Source organism: Poeciliopsis prolifica, unplaced genomic scaffold (assembly GCF_027474105.1).
Source record: "Poeciliopsis prolifica strain line A6 unplaced genomic scaffold, Auburn_PproV2 SCAFFOLD046, whole genome shotgun sequence".
In the NCBI taxonomy this organism is placed as follows: domain Eukaryota; kingdom Metazoa; phylum Chordata; class Actinopteri; order Cyprinodontiformes; family Poeciliidae; genus Poeciliopsis; species Poeciliopsis prolifica.
In genome coordinates this window covers 1,507,522-1,528,096 of record NW_026562421.1, presented here as the reverse complement: position 1 = coordinate 1,528,096, position 20,575 = coordinate 1,507,522, and the positions used below count along the sequence as shown (strand labels likewise).

The 20,575-nt window shown below is 38.5% G+C and overlaps 1 protein-coding gene across 5 annotated transcripts in view; it reads right to left on the bottom strand.

The window, feature by feature from the left end:
• plekhg5b (pleckstrin homology domain containing, family G (with RhoGef domain) member 5b) overlaps positions 1–20,575 on the bottom strand; it is a 74,625-nt gene that overhangs the window by 15,063 nt on the left and 38,987 nt on the right. For all 5 annotated transcript variants that reach the window (XM_055056890.1, XM_055056894.1, XM_055056889.1 and 2 more), the window contains 6 exons: positions 11,648–11,789; positions 10,019–10,118; positions 9,772–9,832; positions 9,486–9,577; positions 9,266–9,402; positions 8,737–8,900 (listed from right to left, as the gene is read on the bottom strand). In XM_055056890.1, coding sequence (XP_054912865.1) covers positions 8,737–8,900; positions 9,266–9,402; positions 9,486–9,577; positions 9,772–9,832; positions 10,019–10,118; positions 11,648–11,789 — 696 coding nt within the window. The remainder of the gene's footprint in view (positions 1–8,736; positions 8,901–9,265; positions 9,403–9,485; positions 9,578–9,771; positions 9,833–10,018; positions 10,119–11,647; positions 11,790–20,575) is intronic.

Below are 20,575 nucleotides of genomic sequence, written 5' to 3'. Positions count from 1 at the left end.
TAAGTAGTGAAAATGAAATCACCTCAACCCCCTCTTTCAACCTTTTTCTACTCTCCTGCTATGATGTCTCCCACCCCCATGGGAGTCAACTGATAAAAGCTTTGATCATGTGAGTGGTGATTGGATCAGAAAACGGTGCGACACCGACTTTCCTGAGAATCTGAACCCACTTCGATCCAATCAAATAAAGATAAAACACGTGCATCAAGAGAGGATAACCAGGAAACAAGAGCCATAAAAGGCCTCAGAGCTCTGCATGTGCACAAAACAAGCAGAGCAGCACATTTAAATAAAGCAAAAAGCAAAACATAATCTCAACCAAACAAACGTCACATATGAAAAACAAAAAAATACCAAGGACAGAAGAAACCTTTTTTATATTTGTCTGTCATGAGTATAGAGGCATTTACAAATTGGCTGTGGGACAATTGAACTTTACTACTTAAATTGCTCATTGAACTTAGGACCCATGTCCTAAGTTTGTCAGTTTCATTTCTTTGTAAGGATTGGGTTCCATGAATTATAAGAAGCTCAAAGGTTTCAAAATTTTAAGCAGATGCTAATAGTACATTTATCGATACCTTTGTTGAAACTTTATTGTCATTGATTCTGATCAACATTTGCATCAGTTGACACTCAAATCATGACCCCCTAATCAAAATAAAAATCATTAAAGAAAAGTTGACATTACAGAAAATTGTTTTAAGTCATCTGCGGTGAACGTGAAAGTGGGCAACAACGAAAAAAACACTTGGGATAAAATATTCGGTGGCAAACAGCTACTTTCCAAATAAAAAAAACAAAGGAATGAATTGACCAAAACTGCAATGAAATGAAATTGCCAAGAGGTGAAATAACCCACATCTCTGCAAGTTTCTCACCTGAGTGTAATTTGTCGGTTGTTTTGTGTCGGGAGGCGGCGACTCTGGGATCTCTGGGTCTAGGTGCAGCAGGTCCCAGCTGTGCCAGGATGTCAGACGATTAAAACGAACCATTTTCCACAGAAAATATGGGAAATCCCACCAATGAAAAGGTTTAAATTTAGTACTATCTTCTGAGGGATCAGTAGTAGATCAACCTCCACAAGTCAGGACAGACCCATGTGTCCAAGTGGGTAGATGGGAGAGCTCTGTGAAGCGTTGCCGTTTCTTCCTTTGTGTGGCTTCTGGCCGAACTGAGCCAGCAGATAAGGTGTGCTGCAGGCCAACGGTCACACAAACAACAATTATAAAGGTGTGTTTGAGCCTTGCAGTAATCGCCACCTTCAGGCATAGAGGGAAAGTCTTTGTCTTCCAGGCTCTTTCCCATCAGCACACACAATATTTATCTCCACCTATACCATATGGGGTAAATTCAGTTTTCTGCTAAACACCAATATAATTATTAGGTGCTAGCATTCTGAGGTAGTTTCATGCTTCTCTCATTATTAGCGTAATGAAAGAGCAAGTTACCAAACATGAGTCATTAAACTGTTCCCACGCAAACAGTGACTGGACAAACTGGATATTGAAAGCAGAAACTATAGTGAAGGTAATCCAATTTTAGATGCAAACAGAGAAGATGACGATGGGTGATTTTGGAATGCAAGCAAATCATAATCTATTATTCACAAGAAAGCAAAGATTACAAATGGTAATCCATGTCTCGAACTGACAAAGAACAGCTTAATGCCAAAACATGCTGAGTTTAATGCTACTTAAAAAAAATGCAGTGGATGGTTTTACACAAAGTAGAGCTGACGCCATGGTTAACAATTATACGTCTTTAACTGACGTTTACCATGTTAAACAGCGTCTACCCATGACAGATTTCTGTTCAGCTTCTGTGTTTTTTGGGTCACATAAATATTTGACAGATTTTCACCAGATGAAGATGGTTAAAGTTATTTCAAATATCAGTTTTCAAATGATTAGTTTTTGAGGGGAAAATGGCTTTCCAAGCCAACCTGGCCTTTGAGTGAAAAAGTAGTTATTCCTTAATAACTGGTTATGCCATTCTTGAGAGCAAGAACTGCCATCATGCATTTTGGATAACTCCCATTCAGGTTTTCACATCACTGTGGGGGATTTTTTTACCCACTTTTCTTGGCAAAATTATTTAAATTCAGCCACATTGGATAGTGTTTGAGCATTAAAAGCCTGTTGACTGGACTTTTGTCCAGACCAAACTTATTATTTTAGCCATTTAAGAGAAGACTTGGTGTGTACTTTGGATCATGCTGCTGCTGCACTAACCAAAACACAGTCTGATAGTTTTTTTTTTCTTCTTCAGGACTTTGATAGACAGCAGCATGGCTATATCACTTTAATCTTGCAGAACCAAAGAATTCAAAACCATCACCTTATTAACACCAAATTTAGTTTGGAAAGTTTTGTTTTGTTTTGTTTTTGCACTAATTTAACTGCTTTTGTATTCACCCTGATTATATTTGTCTGACACTGAATGAATTTGATGATCTAAAACATTTCAGTGTGACAAAAATCTTAATATGTAAAAGGATTACATTCTTCAGTTTCACACTACATCTTTGTAGATGCAGCTCAAAAAAATAAAAAGTGGATGCATTTCAGATCGCTAAGTAAAACTATAATGTTTATTTATAAGAAATTATGAATTTAGGTGTTTAATGATTAGCTGCAAGACACAATTATTACAATTAGCCTATGGATTGTGGTATTCAAGCATATTAATAGAAAATTGAGTGGAAGAAAAAAGTGTGGTAGAAAAAGGCGCAAAAGTAGACAGAACAATATCTCACTTTTCAATTATATTCTAAAATATTGTGATGAAACAACATGTTATATTTTCACTCCATAAAGTGTTTATACAGTTGTGTCTTAGTGTGAATCTTATCTGCAACTTTGCCAGTCTGACTGATGCTGATTAAGCAAATGTAATTTGAATCAATAATGTCAATAAGACATCCATCCTAATAATTTCAGGTCACAGAGTGAGTCACATTGCTGACCCACATGGTGTAATATATAGAGTGAAAAGATTCTGCATTATCAAGTAACAGCAAACAATAAATGACAAATGCCAGGCAAAGAGTAAACGTGACAAATTCAATATTGACTTGGAGGTCAAATAAAATCACAAAAATGAAGTAGTTTTATGTGATTTCAAATTATTTCTAGGAAATGTGGCCGAGTGAGTCATTACTATACTCAGTAATGACTTACTGAGTACAGTAAGTCATTAAAACAATACAACCATAGTCTGACATCTGCTGAAGGCTTTTGGGCTTTATCACGCATTGTAGATTTACATCCTTGAAGGCTTTTAGGTGCTTCTGTGACAACTGACAGACTTCCCCAGAACTGAGTCATTTAAAGAAACAGTATCCATCTTACCGGTCTGTCACATAGCAAACCCAGCCAACCCTGAGGCAGATCGAGGAGTATCAGTTTCTTTTAGTATGAGGAGGTAACTCTTTATGAATCACCATCTGCTGTTGATTTTTTATAATGTGTCCAATTAAAAAAAAAATGAGATCAATTAAAACTGTTTTATAGGAACAACAAATATTTTAGTACCTTTCTCACTTTCTCAGATGTTTCACTAACTTAATACAAACATTGTTTATTTTGAGAAGTTAGTCAGGGAAGAAAGAGAGCTTTTGACCCTTAGTGTAGTCATTTTGAGTAAGCAATGGATGGCTTCGCGTGATTTAAGAGACAAAACGGAAAATGATCTGATTGTTTGCTACTTTGGCCCCAGAAGTGATTTAGCATAAAGTGGGAAAAAAAAACGTATATATCAGAAATGGCCTTAGAGGCCTTAGATCTGTTTTGCACCTCGTAGCCATTGAGTTGCCCATTAACATTTCTGTACGTCAAAATATCCTAGAAAGAAATTAGGGAAAAGTTAATCAAGAACTGGGTAATTAACATCTCAACCAAAGCATTGAATGCCTAATATTGGATAGTAAAAAAAAAAAAAACAAAGAATCAAACTACTGCAATGGCCCAATCAAAGTCCAGATCTCCACTTTCCTGAAATGATGTACCAGGTCTTCAATACAGCTGGGCATAAACAAAAGCCTATTATCCTAAATGACTTGAGGAATATGGGAAAAAAAATCCCGTCACGGGAAGTAAAACTGATGGAGACATGCAGGAAAAGAGCTCATCATGAATCATGATGTTTCCGTTTTTCCCCAAAGACTCCATTAACTGTCTAGATAGGAGTTTAGATGTTACTGAACAAAACTACACAGAGATTGAACTGGCACCAAAATGTATTAAAGCTGTAACGACGAGCCTGCAATTCATCTTGTGGTGTGTGTGTGTGTTTGGGAGACTGGTGATTTATTGTAGGTCTGAACCTTGACACACACATGGAGGATCCATTAAATGACAAATCCACTCCTGGGAAAGCCAACAGCCTCCAACTGAACCCATAATGCGAGCCTAATCACAGCGATTTGTATCTCTGGATCAAATAATGTCGCTGTAAGTTTACAGACACCAGCCTGCAAGATGCCTGATTCGCATAAGCCAATCATGTTTTTGCTAACTGCTCCATGGAAACAGATAGATGGGAGGTTTTATGACCCGGCCAACTGACAGGAAGCAAGGATCAATGTACTGCACACGCTTATACACCATCCCTGGGCTCCAGACGACAGAGCTATCTTTATGATGACTATAAACTGATCTCAGTTTCAGTTTGTTGAAACAAGGACGATAAAGCAGCAGCCTCCTGCACATTTACTGGTATAAGTAATATAAGTAAAAATGCTGTAATTTTAATCCGACATGGAGCAATGAGAAATAATTAGTGGCACCCTTCTTAGATATCAACAATTCCTATAAAATTTATAAATGTGGGTTGCGGTTATCTCTTCCTGCTTTGTAGCTTTTCCTGTGATACTTTTTCCTTACAACTGATTTTCTATTAATATGCTTGAGTACCAATCTGAAGGCTTATCTTGATTATGGCATATAGAAAATGAAATTTTAACTAGTACCTAAATTTATTAGTTTTGTGTTATGTATCAATAACAAACTTCAGCTTTAGGACTTGAAGACCTGAGAAATCCAGTTTTTGAGTGACATCTTAGTTTGAGAAGTCAATTACTCCTTAAGTTGGTCAGAGTGTCTAACTTGAATTTATCTTATTCTTATTTAATTTGATTCTTAGCACAAAATTGATCACCTGAGATGAAGGTTAGGCTTTTTACCAACAAACCGTCCATACATTTAGCTTAAAATAGCTGAATTTGAGTGAAAACGTTTGTTCACACATTTTAAGTATGGTGCGATACTGTGGACCTGCTTTCCTTTCAAATGCCTGCAAAGTCTCATATCATAGCTTTTTTTCTGCATGATAGTGATCCAACATTATGAAATACAAAGAAGTCCTCTCTCCTACATATATCGGTAGAGATTGTGCAAAGAGGAATGATCAATAATCCCTTCCAAACTTGTGCAAAGCATAATTTTATACAACATTAACAGCAGGAGTGCCAGTTGTGACAGAATAAATATACTCATATTAAACAGTGGAGTTTTCAAAATATGTCTGTGTGAGATTATCTGCAATTCAGAATGTAGATTCACAAATTATAGATTCACAATACCTTCCAGATATGTGGATAAACTGTTCATTTTGATCAAACAGTGTAAAGAAAAGTGTTTTACCAGATGTGTTGCATCTCCTGCTCTGTGTCTGCAGAGCTGGGACTCTACTTCTCCGTTTGGCAAAACTATGCGACCATAGCCAGTCGCATTAACCCCTTTCCCTAATGAATGCGGGGGACATTAGTTGAAATTCCTGTTAAGTCTTCACTGTGACCTCAGATTCCGCAGAGTGAAGCTGTAAAAGTTCAGATCTGAATTTATTTTATGTGTGGATTAAAAATGATCTGCTAAAGTATAAATATTGTAGAAGGATGGAATATTTAACAATGGAGGGACAAAGGGTCAGCAGCACTTTATGAGGTCAATCAGCAGGAGAGGAATGCATCTTTGACCAATCAGAGGACTTGGCTCAGTGTCTGTTATAAAATAATCTGAATCAACAGAGCTCTCAGAAGCCAATCACAAAACTGCCAGAGACTGTAAACTAATATTATTGCCATAAAAAAAAAACTCCTTCAAATTCCAATTCCAAACAAAAGAATACCTCAAAGTCAGCACATGTTGATTTCCTGTTGAAGAAAATTCCTTAAGGAGTGGTGAGGAAAATCTGCACAAAAATGCAAACTTAGTACTAGATTTTTTCTGTTTTGATTTTATGAACTAATCAAAATAACCAGGGAATAATTTGAACAAACAGCGTCTCCTGTTGGCCAAAGAAGTAAAAGCATCTTAGAGGTTGAGCTTTTCCTGCTCCATTGATTCCCAATGGAGCCATTTGTTTACAGTCATGTCTGGCTGACATTTTAGTGCTTTTCTTAAAGATTATTTAATTCTATTTTATTAAAACCTGACAGCAAATTATGTAAAGTGCTGGAAAATGTTAGGAATGCGAAAATTAAAAAGGTCTAATGTCCCATTAATATTTTTGAAGAAAAAATATTAGTTTAATCTTGATTAAAAGTCAAAATGAAATAAGATAAAAGATCCAACATCACATGGATGGTCCATAGTACAGTTTTTACATATGCAAATAAATTCACACACTAACCTGCTACTTTATTAGGTACAACTGTTCATATGTTAGAAACAATTTGGTGAAGTTGAAAGCATCAAACTGGAAAGAAAATAAAAATTTAACTGATTTTAAACATGAAATGGTGTCAGACCAACTGGTCTGAGAACTTCAGACAGCCCTGCAAAGGCAGATTTTTACACTTTGAATAAGATATTTTTCCTGTAAGTGAAAAAAACCTGCCAGTGGAATTAGTACTTTTCATGATTACTGATTTAATTCAGTCAGTAATCAAGTTTATTTATCTTGCTAAAATGTCATCTAGGTAGCTGTGTTCAAGTGTACTAAAATATTTGTGATAGAAGCTAGATGAAAATTCTAAAAGTTTTGTGCTTTTGTAGAGTTGAACAATGAAAATTAGTTTGCTGTACTCCAGTAATCACCACAGTGACCAGATCTCAAGCCAACAGAGCACTTTTAGAAGATTTCTGTCATGGATCTCCATCCAAAAAAAATGCAGCAACTTTGTGACATAGTGCTACCAATATGGACCAAAGTCTGAGAAAAAGAACAGAATGGAAAAAAAAATCCATTAATGTGTGTTTTTGTAATATCATGCACCACAAACTAGAACTAGACATTTTTTCTCTGAAAGCTTTTACATTATAGCCTTGCTCAATATTTTAGTAGTTCAAGTTATGTCAGATTTTTATTGTGGAAAGTAGAAATGCATAAAATCTACATTCTTGAAATCAATTTTCTATTTTTGAGTTGTACTTATTTGAAATTAGAAAGGAGAAATATTTGCCATGGTTTTATTTTTGTTGTTTTAGTTGCAAAATAATAGCACATTTACACACCTTTAATAGAAATGGATTTATAATTTTATCCATTAAATTCTTGTCATCACCACTTGATTTGTCTCTTCAAATCTCTTAAAGTATTTTAATGCCACCAACAATTGAACACAGGTAACAGTTTTCTGTTAGATCATAGCCAACCTACCGTAAGAAGAGCACCACTGCCATCCTGAGGAACAAACTGGGATTATCTCCAGTTTAAACTCCACATTCATCGTCAGTAAAGCCGACGGGTCCTTACATGAACATCAGGTAGGCACATTGACATTCTTTGTCTCATCAAGGAACATGTAGTGATTTTGGCCAAATTAACAAATGAGACACATGATGACTAAAACTAAACTTTCCTTGGCAACCTTCAGTGTTTATGTCTCAGCCTTTATGACTAACCTTGACTATTTTGCTCCACAGATGGCAGGAAAGTGCTTTTACCGAGCCCCCACCAGCTCGCCCAGAGCAACAGACATCTGGTTTACAGCTTGCACACGTGAATGCAAAATCCAGCTCACCTGTGGATAGGTGGCTCTTGACTTTTGAGAAAGGTGATTAACAACTTTGTTTTAAGCACTTAAAAGGTCAGATGACAAGCCTGATTAGCATTAACCTGTGCCAAACATGAGGGAAGTGAGAAGTTTGCCACGGTGATGGATCGCACTGAGAGGGTTGAGATTTCTTCAACAACAGGTGGAAAAAAGTTATGCGATTGATGTAAAGTGCATTTTTTTTCCTCAACAGGGTTAATTTAAACAAACCTCTTTGAAACAGAAGATTCTTTTTGTGGCTTAAAATGGGTCAGAGATTTAGGAATCACAATTCAGGTCCTGGTGTCCCTACTTGCCACAGCCTGAACCTGCTGGCAGCCGGCCTCATTTCCAACCTTAATGTTCTGCAGCCAAGTAGATCAAGAGGCCTCAGTTAGCCTCTTACAATCTCTCAGTTACAAAACAGCCGCTTCCTCTGGCTGCAGGAAGCGTAGAAGTACCAGTGAGTGTTTCAGGGTGCACTAATCACAACAGCAGGCGATGATGAAAAAAATAAAAATAAAAAACGTCCAGCATGCTCATCTATGAAGGTGGAGAAGGAAGAGGTTTTATGGGTCAGAAGGAACAAAAGGGAAGCTATGGAAAGTCGGGAAAAAGGTGTGGTAGAACCAAACAGTCTGTGGGAGTGTCTGCGTTTGTGTTCACAGTGTGTTTTTGAAAGCTGGAAAAGTTAAAAATAAGGAGCCAGAGGAGGTGTGATGAGCGGCAGCACAGCAGAAAATAAAACATGAACTGACCAGCAGATCAATGCTTTCACGGCGTCCCAGAGAGTCGTGTGCCACCTTCTCTCTCGGGGTGAGGATGTAGGGGCTCTGGCCATCGGGGGGCTTCATGATGGGCAGGCTGTGTGATCGAAAGTCCTTTACACCCTGTGCCACCTTCACTTCGTCACCAGGACGTGCTACACAGATGAAAATGAGAAATAGCTGTCTCAATTTGTGCAAATTTTAAATATATTCTTCGTTTTGAAAAGAAGCTCTATCTTCCATAGTTTTCTGCAACAGAAAATTCTACATTGCACAATGGCAACATTTTCTCCTTCTGACCACGAGCTGGAACCAAGACCAAATTTCAAACACAAACGAATGTTTATCAATGTAAAAAGTCCTTCACAGATTTTTTTTTTTTCTTAGAAATGGCAGTCATAAGTTGAACTGTCTTCTTTCCTTGTTTAGCCAGTTATTGCTTATGACCTGTGAATGGACAGAAGTCCAGTGATGGACAAAAGATTGGTTGTTAACGAAAGGCATGGTTGACAGCTTTTACCTTTAACTTTGAGGTAGTGTCCTCCTAAGCGATAGGCCTCGAAGTGGAGGGACAGCGGCGTGTTGGACTGATCAAGGAACAGGTCGACCCGCGACAGCTCGATGCCATTCCTCTCAAAAACTGGACCTAAAACCTCTCTGACAACACAAGACATAAAGGCGTTTTGAAAAAACACTTAATGCAATTCATTTTGCTCCTACCATCATCTGACTCATCTAACCTCAGCGTTTTCTTTTTCATAGCCGGTACAATCTCCGTGTTGATGTCGACGTTGAGGTCAAACTTGAGGCTGAAACACTCTTTGCTGGGGTCCTGCAGAGAGCAGATGGACTATTAGGCCACAGCGGTGTTTGTTCCCGGTTCATCCACAGGGGGGCTCCTTCTTTTTGAGTGGTCTGACTCGCTCAGGTGAAGGACAGTCGTGTGGAACCAGAATGAATATTTCATAAACTCCTGTTAAAAGAAAACTGCTGTTCCATTAAAAAAAGACCAGGAGAGTTACTTACATCAGTGTGTCGTCTCCTTGGCTTCTTCTTTCCCAACTTCATCCCCACCGTTTTACGCTCACTGCAAAGCAGTTGCAAAGACGAATCATTATATAAATCAAGCACAACAGTTAAAACACAAGGCACACTTCTCATGCCTTTAAGAATTGTGAAGAAGTGCCTCCAGTAAGAGCGTTGCTCTTACTGGAGCCTGAGAGGCAGGAGGCGTACACAAACACTAGCAGGACACGAGAGGAAGGTTACCGACCCGCGGTCGTTGCTCCCTTCATCCTCTTCCTCCAGATCGGAGGGGGGGCTGGTGCGTGGGGGGCAGGAGCGCGTGGACACGTTCCGAGCCAGGATGGAAGCTGGAGGTTAAGAAAACACAGAAGTCACTCCCTCTGTTGGATCACAACTCATTTTACCTCAAACGCTGCACTCCACAGAGCTGACACAAATTACTAAAACACACACAAAAACAAACCATGTTAACCCTTTAGATTAGCACTCTGTGGTTCTAAAGACAACCTGCTGTGACTTAAAATTTGAGTGTGGATCATAATACAGACAATTCAGCCTCACATAATGATATATTTTATGTGGAGGCTGCAACAATTATTTTTGTAATCAATTATGACAAATGAAAGAAATTGGCACATTCTGTACTACATCATTTGAAGAGTGGCTTAATTACTGCCGAGTGTGTTCTTTGAGCAAATATCCATAGTTGAAGACAATATCAATCGATTCATCCCGATTAATCCATTGAGGTGTTTCAGCCCTAGTTATGTGTATTAGTTAAACATACTACATCTTACTTTGTGAGTTCAAAACAGTCAACATTTTGTAATATCTTTCATTCAACAAATAAGTCGTAAACTTATCAGATAGCACAGGATTTAAGTGAGAAAGTTACAACAATGTGCAGCTCGTGGTAATAATTTTTTATTAACTCGTCAGGAAATGTGATCATCCCTATAAAAGGAGGAGTTCTGTCTGTTTGATGCTCCAGGGCACACAGGTGGGTGTTAATACAATGCCAAAAGGGAAAGACAACAGCAATGTTCTCAGAGAAACAATAGTTGCTGCTAATCTATCTGAGAAAGGTTAAAAGGTCATTTTTGGACGTGTAGAGAAAAGAAAACATTGTTCACAAGAAAGAATATATTATTGTTTATAATCTTCCCGGGACTAGACATCTTAGCTAATTGACAGCTTACATCCTGGACTCAGTTTTAAAGACAGAGTAAGGATTATTATAACAATTATTTGGGGAGAGTTCAAAGTAAAGCTACTGCTTCTCCGCAATGAAAAGAGTAAGTTGAGGTGGTTTGAACGTCTCATCGAGATGATCCCTGGGCGGGACATCCCGAAAATCTTTAGGAAAATATTTTGGGAAAGATGAAAGATTTAAAAAATGGGAAATAAATATGTTTTTATCTGGAGCAAAAACTGCAAAACACCCTCCGTGGCTAGTTTGCACAAGCCCCAGATCCTCAGATTACAACCCACCCCCCGTTGCTCAGAGGTTTAGATGGGAAACTGGGATTGTCTCTGTTGGAAGATTTAGTCAGGGTTTGAAAGTCACCAACCAGTCAGAGCTTTGTGTGAGTGAGCCAATAGCGCCATGCGTCAGGTTTCTGTGGTTTCACCTGAAAGTTTACTGCATTTGCTGCTTCTTGCCAATCAGAATGTCTTCAAAGTGAGTGATCAGAGTGCTTAGGCACAAAAAGGGAAAATGATTGACATCACCTGCCTTATATAGACAACAATAAAGACCTGGCATGCGTGATATTTACACAGTGAAGGTCCTGTCATGAGGTAATGGGGGATGACTTCATCCCCCTACCAGGCAGAGGGGGAGGGGAACGGAGTACCAAATAAAGAAATCATCTACCTTGAGGTTGCAGGTCGAATCGGGGGTGTCGGTCAAAGTGCATGTTGTCTGCGCTCTCTGGATGGCATCGTGAGTCACATGAATCACACAGTTGAAGGGGGCTTTTGCTGTTCAGGTCCTGGCAGTCTGGGTGGTGGCAAACCTGCACACAGAGCAATGCACAAAGTCTTTACATCAAAACGGAGACACGTTCAAAATTAAAATAAAAAAAAAAATAGAAGGGCTGAGCCGGAATGAAAATACCATCATGGTCACACACTTTTAGAATAAACAGCTCCCTGCTCCACTATTGTTTCTGCTACAATTAAATGACCGCAGAGGCCGCCACAGGCAGCCCTGAGGTTTGGCGACTCCCACCATCTGTGCCCCTCTAAAGTCACCTCATGTGCTGGTCTGGCATCTGCTTACCCTGACATAATCCAAAACTGTACCACCTACACTCAATCCACAAATCTGAGTGCAGGTCAGCAACTGGGAGATGCCATGGTTCCAAATTAGGAAGCTTTCAGGATTAAGTATCTGTTCCAGACATATCAAACCACACCTCCAGCTTTTACACCACCTTCAAGACCAGTAGAGCCTTCAGTGTGTCGCAGCAAGGCAGCACCCACAGCCGGCTCAGGAAGCAAGGGGAGATACAATGGAGGTCCTGCTAATGTACTTCCCGACATTGTTTCCTTGTGCTCGGGAGGAGTAGTGTGTGTCTGTGCAAACTGCATGTGTGTGCGTGTGTGTGTGTGTGTGAACAGCAAAGATTAGAGCATTACACAGGGAGTGTAACCCTCATGAAAGCAAAAAGAGGTAGAGGCTAATCATACAAGCATTACTCGCTTGTTTCAAGAGAAATATACAGTCAAAGAAAGACTGTGTGCATCACATCAGGTTATTGGCTGCTTTTAATGCATCATCAGGTCAATTGGGGTGGAAACTAGCAGGTTTGTTCTGGTTATATTTACCCAGAATTCCCTGCTCTATAGTCTACTTCCTGCTTTGGAGCAGTCTCTGGTCCACTTGCATCCAATTTGAACCACACCAGTCTACTTCAACTGAACAGAGACCTGGGTTTTTAGATGGACCAGAGTTCATTTTGTTTTGCTCCACATCAATTTTTGATTAAATATTCACACTTGCCAAACAAACTTGACTTTCTAGTCAAATGAGCCGATGTTATAAACAAGACTAAATGGGGTTAGTATGAATCCATCCTCAAAAAAAAAGACCAGAGGAAGTACAAATCCCCTAGCTCAATCGTGCAACCTAATTGGGGCCTGCAGACTGTCAAAGCCTTCTGACGGTCCAGCAGAGATTAAAGCCCCGCTCCAAGTTGCACGAGCCAGAGTCTTTCCTGCAGCACAGACTCCTCACTTCCTCCTCTACACCCAAGGTCGCTGGACCCAGGTCGAGCCACTGTCAAGCTTTAAAGCAAGAATAGATCACACTCTCAGAAGAAACCCTGACTCAGACTAAAACTGAGGAAAGGTCAACATAAAACCATGCAGGATTTCTGTTTGTACTCACTCACTCATTCATTCCCAGATTTTTGTTTGTCATCTCCATCATTTCCATCTGAAAATGCTACATGTTAAGTACTAATTATGTCCGGCTCATTGCAGCAAACTGCAGGTAAAAAAAATGATTTTTGCATCTCTCCTTTTTTGCATCACTGATGTCAGATCATCTCCCAAGAATCAAAAAGCTGACATATGTTGCATCTCCTTACGTTTCATCAAAACCGCAATTCTTTTAGTGAATTTCCCATCAGACAGAGGTAGAAGGGCAGAGAAAAGTGAGCAAATCAAACAGCAATCTAAAATAGCGTACACAGATAGGTGAACTCTCCATAGCACCGCACTGAAGGGTTCACATTCTTGCCATGACTCAAACAGCTGAGGAAAAAAAAGATTTTAGCCAAAATCAAGAGTTCAAAGCAGGAAAAAGACTTACTAAAACTCTGAAAGATTCTGCTGTCAGGGCTGGATTTTAGTGTTTCAAATACTGAACATTCCTATCCTTTTAAAACTGTGCATATGCAGATCTGTGGTTTAAATCCCTGGAAAGGGTTATGTTATTTTGGGAATTCTAAAAAAAGGAGGGAATCAAGAGTTCCCGAGAATTAAACCACTGGTAAGGTACATTAAGCCAGGATTGTTATAGAGCTCAGACACAGTCGAGCTTGATGATTGGATGCAGGTCATGTATAAAAACCTTTTATGCAAACAGGGTTAGAAAAATTGTAAGTTGGGAAAAAAAGTCAAGAGCAGAGTGACTTTTGTCCTAATAGTGAGCCTGGTCTACTGATGGGGGTTATGAGAACTTTATTTTGTGGTCTACATGTGTTTTCTAGATCAGGAGGAGTCTTATGTCCACGTCTCTAGAGGCATTTTGTGGGTGGGGTGTTGTAGGAGTATGGGGCAGCTGGCTTATTTTTAAGAGTGGTCTGGTTCTTGGTATTACCAAAGCAAGTTGTGCTTGTGGCCAGTGTAGTTTTTCCTACACTAAACCTGCCGCTCACTGCAATCACTACGAAAGTATTCATGGACATAATCTCATCTCTGGGTTGTTGAACCTCAAGATCTACATGTTTGCATTTGACAGATTATGCGTTCTGCTGACCAAGTCTTGACCTTCATCATGAACTAGATTGGTTCACAGTCTTGTATTGACATGGCAGGACTGACAGTCAACTCCTTCAAGGCCGAGGTCATGATTTTCTTCCAGAAAAAGGTCAACTACTCCAGAGAGCGAGTCTCTGTTTCAAGTAGAAAAGTTCAGGTAAGTTCATGTAATGTCAGGATGGTGCAGGAGATGATAGACAATTACATGGAACATGACTTTTAGAAATAGAAACGGTTTAGAAATAGGTCAAAATTACCTTACAAGTAACTTTTTACAAGATATGAGTTTTTAGTCAATAATTCTTTAATCCTGAAAAAAGGAACTACTTCCACTGGAAAATTTGTTTTTACAACGTGAAAAAAATGTCTTCTTACAAGTTAAATCTGCCAGTGAAACGTGTACTTTAAAAAAAAAATCTATATTAATTAGTTCTTGACTTAAAACAAGCTCCTATATCTTGTTGAAAAGTTGCCTGTGAGTTAGTTTTGTCTCATTTCAAGTGTATTGCTATAGCTGCACAAGAAATTCAATCAGAAATACTGGGTAAGATGTTGCGGTTTTACAGAGTTACGGTGAGAGCCTTATGCAGGAAAGCTGGCACTGTGAAGGGCTGAATGTGCATGAAACAAACACACGTCATGTGATTGTGTAGTCTGTGTATCCCTTTGCGTGCCAGCTCTTGGATCTCCCTGGATTAGTGGGCACACACATACATCCTCTCTCAGAACACATAATCACACACACAAGTGGTGCCACTATAGCTCTCATCTTGGCTTAGCACGTCCAACGCCACGTGGCACCTGACTTATCAACCCCTGTTTCAACACATTCTTCAGGCATGCCCATTTAACACACAGACACACGCAAAGGAGGACAGACAGAATGGCTGTATCATCCTGAAGCAGTGGATGTGATAAAACTTGTCCTGTTTGAAAGGAAATGGGTATTGTGGTGAATCAAAATTATTATTTAAATAAAACTAATCTTTCCATAAGCACACCAAGGAGAGAGACAATTCAGTCATCCTGCAGAGTTTGGTCCCTTTATTGTCCAAACTAATGGACGTTTACACCAGCAGTTACATCAAGTTGAGATTCAAAGAATCACTTGGATCAGGGGTCCCCAAAGTCGGTCCTCGAGGGCCGGCATCCTGCATGTTTCAGTTCTCTCCCTGATTTGACGCACCTTGATCAAATGATGGCTCGTTAGAGGCCTAAGAAGAACATTGACATTCTGAAAAGGTTGTCACTACCACCAAGAAGAGAACTAAAACATGAAGGATGCCGGCCGTCGAAGGCCATCAATTCATGACTATTGATGGTTTAAAAATCCAACAAGCAGAGGAATTTGGCAGCAGTTTCCTCACAGCCATCAAACCTTTGGCTGAAGAGGACAATTCGAGGTGAGTTTGTGCAGGGTGTCACATCCTCACAAGCTTTTAAGTCGGTTGCCAGGAAGTCTTCAGATCTACAGAAGGGCTACTTATAAATTTAAACTTTCACCGATATAATGTCAGAGATGATGAGATTTGAAGAGAATGTGCTCAGTCATGCTCTTACAAATCTTTTTCTTCCAGAAAAAGCAATCCAGTTTTCTGTTTGTGGTTTGACTGAACTTCCTCTGAGCTCACTCGGGCTCTGGAACAGCACGTCCTGCCAGAGTTCACCTAGCACTTATGTAATATCACACACAAGAGAATGAGTGTGCATCATGACAAAAAAAAGGTATGAGACCGTTGGGGTTGATTTCTTAAGGAATGCATCTTCTCGGAGATAAGAAAAAATAACTAACTCCTTTCTTCCGATTTCTTTCCCTGGAAAAAGTCCATAAATCTGAGGTGCACTGGCATCTTTTATGGCTGATTTAAAAGACCCACTTCCCTCAAAACTGGAGAGTTTGCTGATATAAAACAAAATCCTCAATTCATCATCAGAGAGAATGTCAAATGAATACTTTAGAAAACATTGCAGACTTTAGGTAGAGTTATAAAGGGGGCGTCACACTGTGGTTAACATGAAGTTGGGTGAATTTTATCCTTTCACATGTACATGTCATGAGGGGTCAAGTCAGTCAAATCAGGCCACACCAATGATGAAGAAAGTCAGAAAATCTGCCTACCCAGATGTTTTCATAGAGTAGATTTCAAATATTCCAAAGAAAATGCATTAAGGTGTATTTGATGTTTCAACAATTTAAATATGTAGTTATGGGGACTTTTAGAGTTGGTCTCAGTATTTGCATCACGGCTGTCCCTAGACCCAGTAGGTTCACTGCATAAATACATTTCTGCACAATAGAGAATTAAACACCAGATGCGCCAAAGTGAACATTTTAGTTTATAACAATATTCTGTTATTGATGATCAATATTTACCAATACTATACAGATACATAAATTTTTCTATCTTGGACATATAAACATGCAAGTAAGCATTAGGAAATGTGTTTGGGATACAAATCACATGCATATATTTCTGAGAGGGTTTATTGCTATGGCTTGTGAGATGCCACCCTCGACAAAGTCGCATCACTCATATCACACCTGCGACCCAGACACCTGTACTAGACTATTTACAGCACTGTAAGGGAAAACACTACCCATGTGCACTTCAATCATTTATTCATGCATCATCTGCAAATCTGTGCAAAAGCAAAAACAATGACCGTTTTGCCATTTAAATAAAAAATTTAACAACTACTACATGTCAATTAGTCCTTAATTGCATTTAAGGACTAAGAAGCCTCCTTGATGGCCACAAATCTTTCACCTCTATTACTGCCTTAGTGCACTTCAAGCTGTCACTTATTCTTAAGGGGGGTTCTAAAGTGCAACAAAACCATAACTTGATAAAAGCTATGTTTATTAGTAATAGCTATTTTTAGAAATCTACAATTTGTTTCCAGGAACATACCAGGACATGAGGTTCTATTTCTGAAATTAGCTTGACGAGCTTATTGTGAAATTGATTTCCTCAGCTGTTTTGTTTTTCTTCCCCTTCTTTTTTTTTTAGTAAATTCTGTGGGAAAGCGATAACACTGTCCAGATCTAATGGGGGAAAAAAATAATAATATTCAGGTTTATTCAAACTTAGAACATTTTTGTCTGTACTTTGTCTGTATTACTTTTTAAGGTAAGTGTCAGTAACAAAAATTATAAACTTTTAAAGTAATCGATCCTTAGATAGTTGTCCATAAATTGCTGTTAAAATATTTGCAAAATACTTACTTATGAATGATAAAAGCTTTTTGAACCACTCTGGCCTGATGTAAAAATATAAATCTCCTACTTGCTAAATCATGAATAAAGTGTGATTAACTATAGTATCTTGATTGTGCACCCCGGTCAGATCTGCACACCGACACAGAACCTATCTGACAGCAAACCTTTAACTTTTGGTAAGTTAAAGATCCCAGAAGCCAATACATCATGCAGCAATCTAACTAAATTCAAAGGCAGATCAGAAAAAAAGTTTGTAGACTTTAATAAAACAAAACTGTGAAATAGTTATATAGCTATTTTAAATGTGATAAAATTTGAATATTTAAATTGTCACTATGACTAAGCTCCATTAGACTGATATTTTTATAAAAAAGTGAATTAAAGCTGTATATTCATATGTTCTTAAAAATAGGCTTTACTTTAAGTAGGAAAAAATGCTTAAGCATAAACATGTGTTTAACAACATCCCACATAGCATGACTGTTGGAAATTATATTTAGTACGGAAAGCTTAAAGTATTTAGTCAATATTTCTGTTATGCTCTTTTTTAAAATAAACAATGTTTAGTCATTGTTTATTAAAAAAATACAATGGCTATCACCTCTGACAATCACCTTTCCTCCAAAAGAGGAGAGGTGATTGTCAGCATTGCTGATTCAGGCTGGAGGTGAGTGTTTAACGGAACCAGGCAGAAAAACATGGAGCAAAAGGTAAAAAAAAAAAAAAAAAATCTTATCTGTGGAAACATGACCTGTCATGCTTTACACCTCTGCATCAAAACACACACATGCTGCCCACACCCATAGAGCAAAGTCATATCTCAGTCATTGTTTTAAGCAACCATCTCCAACCTCACGTCCGCATAGAGCCTAATCTCTGAAAGCTCTTGCTGGAGACAAAATCCAGGCAGTGTGTTTAATTACATTGGCCAACATTAATGTTGCTCATCAACACATTGAGCAAAAAAAAAAAAAAGAAAAAAATAGATGATTTCAGTCCCTGTCTCAACATGCAAGTCGACACCTATTTGGCGGTCGTTGCTAGTTATTACAGCGTGAACTTCTCGGCTCATCAGACATGAAGAGCTGATGGAATGAGCGCCTCTATGATTTATCCCTTATTACAAGCTCCCGCTCTTTTTACCCCCCTACTCAGTTCATGCAAACAAGGTTAGAAAACACTCCAATGAATTCCAATAAAACACCCACCCACACACCCGCAAATGATTGGTTAGCGTTAGAGCAGCAAGAGTCATGCACGGACTTGTTTAAACAGTGACTTGCGGGTAAGTCGGTGCAACATCCAGACAGACTTTGGTCAGACCAACTCGCGCAGTCTGAAAGTCAAACTAATCAGAAAAGCCTAAACTCAGACGCACCGCCACCTCATCAATGGTTCATAGTCTACAGGAGACAACTGCTGTCTCCTTTCACAGTCGAACACACTGACGCAGTGACCTTTGTCTAAACCTAGATCACTCAAATACAATTCAGAGCACATGAATAACACTTTAAGCATTTTGAATTCTCATTAAGAGCTGAGAATCCTCCAGATGCATGTACATCGTTAATCACCATACCTCGTGCATTCTTTTAAGTCTTCCAAAGCCGATATTTCAATTATCCAATGTCAAAAAGCAAAATATGAATGAAAAAATAAGTCTTAGCACTTGCCTGTTTAAAGCCTTGCAAAAAATAATCAGATGTATCATGCAATAAGTTAACAAATGTTGCTTAAACTTCATTGTTTCACACGGTGCGCTTTCAGTTAAGTAGGTCATTTTGATGTGAAACCCATACTTACAATGAAATGTCGTACTGTTAAGGGTGCGGTGTCCAGAGTCTGGATGCAAAAATTATAACCAATTTAAAGGTTCAACATTTTACCACATTAAAACCACATATTGTATGTGATATATCAACGAAGAGTAAGTTCAACTGGAAGAAAAATTATTCTTTTTCAAATAAAACGGATAAATAAAAAGATGGCATGCATCTGAATTTTAAACTAATGTGTCAGTGAATTTGTGCGCGTTGCACTAAGGATTATAGAACCACAATACCATCCAAGCACAGATGCTTGGCTCATTACAACACAGTGTGGCAAGACACACATTATGCTGGTACCTCACGTACTTACTGCTACTATGATACCTTTACGCCCCACTTACTAGCCAGTAGCATGAAATGAAGACCAGGATGCATGCAACAAAGAGATTTTAATAAACAAAACTGAGAACCTTTGTTGTACCTCCTCCCCATATGCAAGCAGATTTAGTGAAGAAGAAGAAAAAAGAAAAGTTTTGAAAACACAGTTGTCCACTTTATGCATTGCACTGTGGTGTTTTTAAAGAAGAAAATATGACACCACTGGAGACACTTTAATATTTTTTCTGTGTCTGGCTCACTTTTTCACTCTGTTACTAGTAAACTTCAAAAAGACAGAAAATGTATATCTTTGAAAATAGCCAGACCATGTCTAAGTCAAGTTCTAAGGTAACCTAAATGTATTTATCTGTGTTTTATTTTAGTAAAGTCTGACTCATTTGAGATTTCAGTTTTTGCCCAGCAGATGCATCTGGCACCTAGAAACTCTTCTGTGGTCTGGATGGGGGTTTTTTGGGTCAAACACCAACCAATGAAGATTTGCAGGTGTTAGAACTGAAAAAATAAACAGCAATCAGCTCAATCATTATCTCATCCTCCCATACAGGCTTTGTTTTCACAAAGTGTTTTGCTTTACAATTCTACACTGCGGCACTAAGTCAAAGAGTTGTGCTGAGTTCAAGGTGTGTTTTAGAAGATTACAAAAAATGTTTTCCAAAATTTCCATTACGTCATACTTGATAAAATCTAAAAAGAAAAGAAGAAGTTTGTTTTTCAGAAATCCCTCAATTAAAAGATAGAATTATTATTATTATTTTTCTAATAATTAAATTGATTGTGTGACCATCTGGAGTAAAAGCTTTATTGACCATATAGTCGCTAAGGTTTAAGGTGAAGAAGCAGATCATAAGTCTTTTGATAGATGCTTCATCCAAAGACCTATTTGGCATTTCTTTGAAGGTGTTTGCCTCTTTCCAGATGGTTTCTG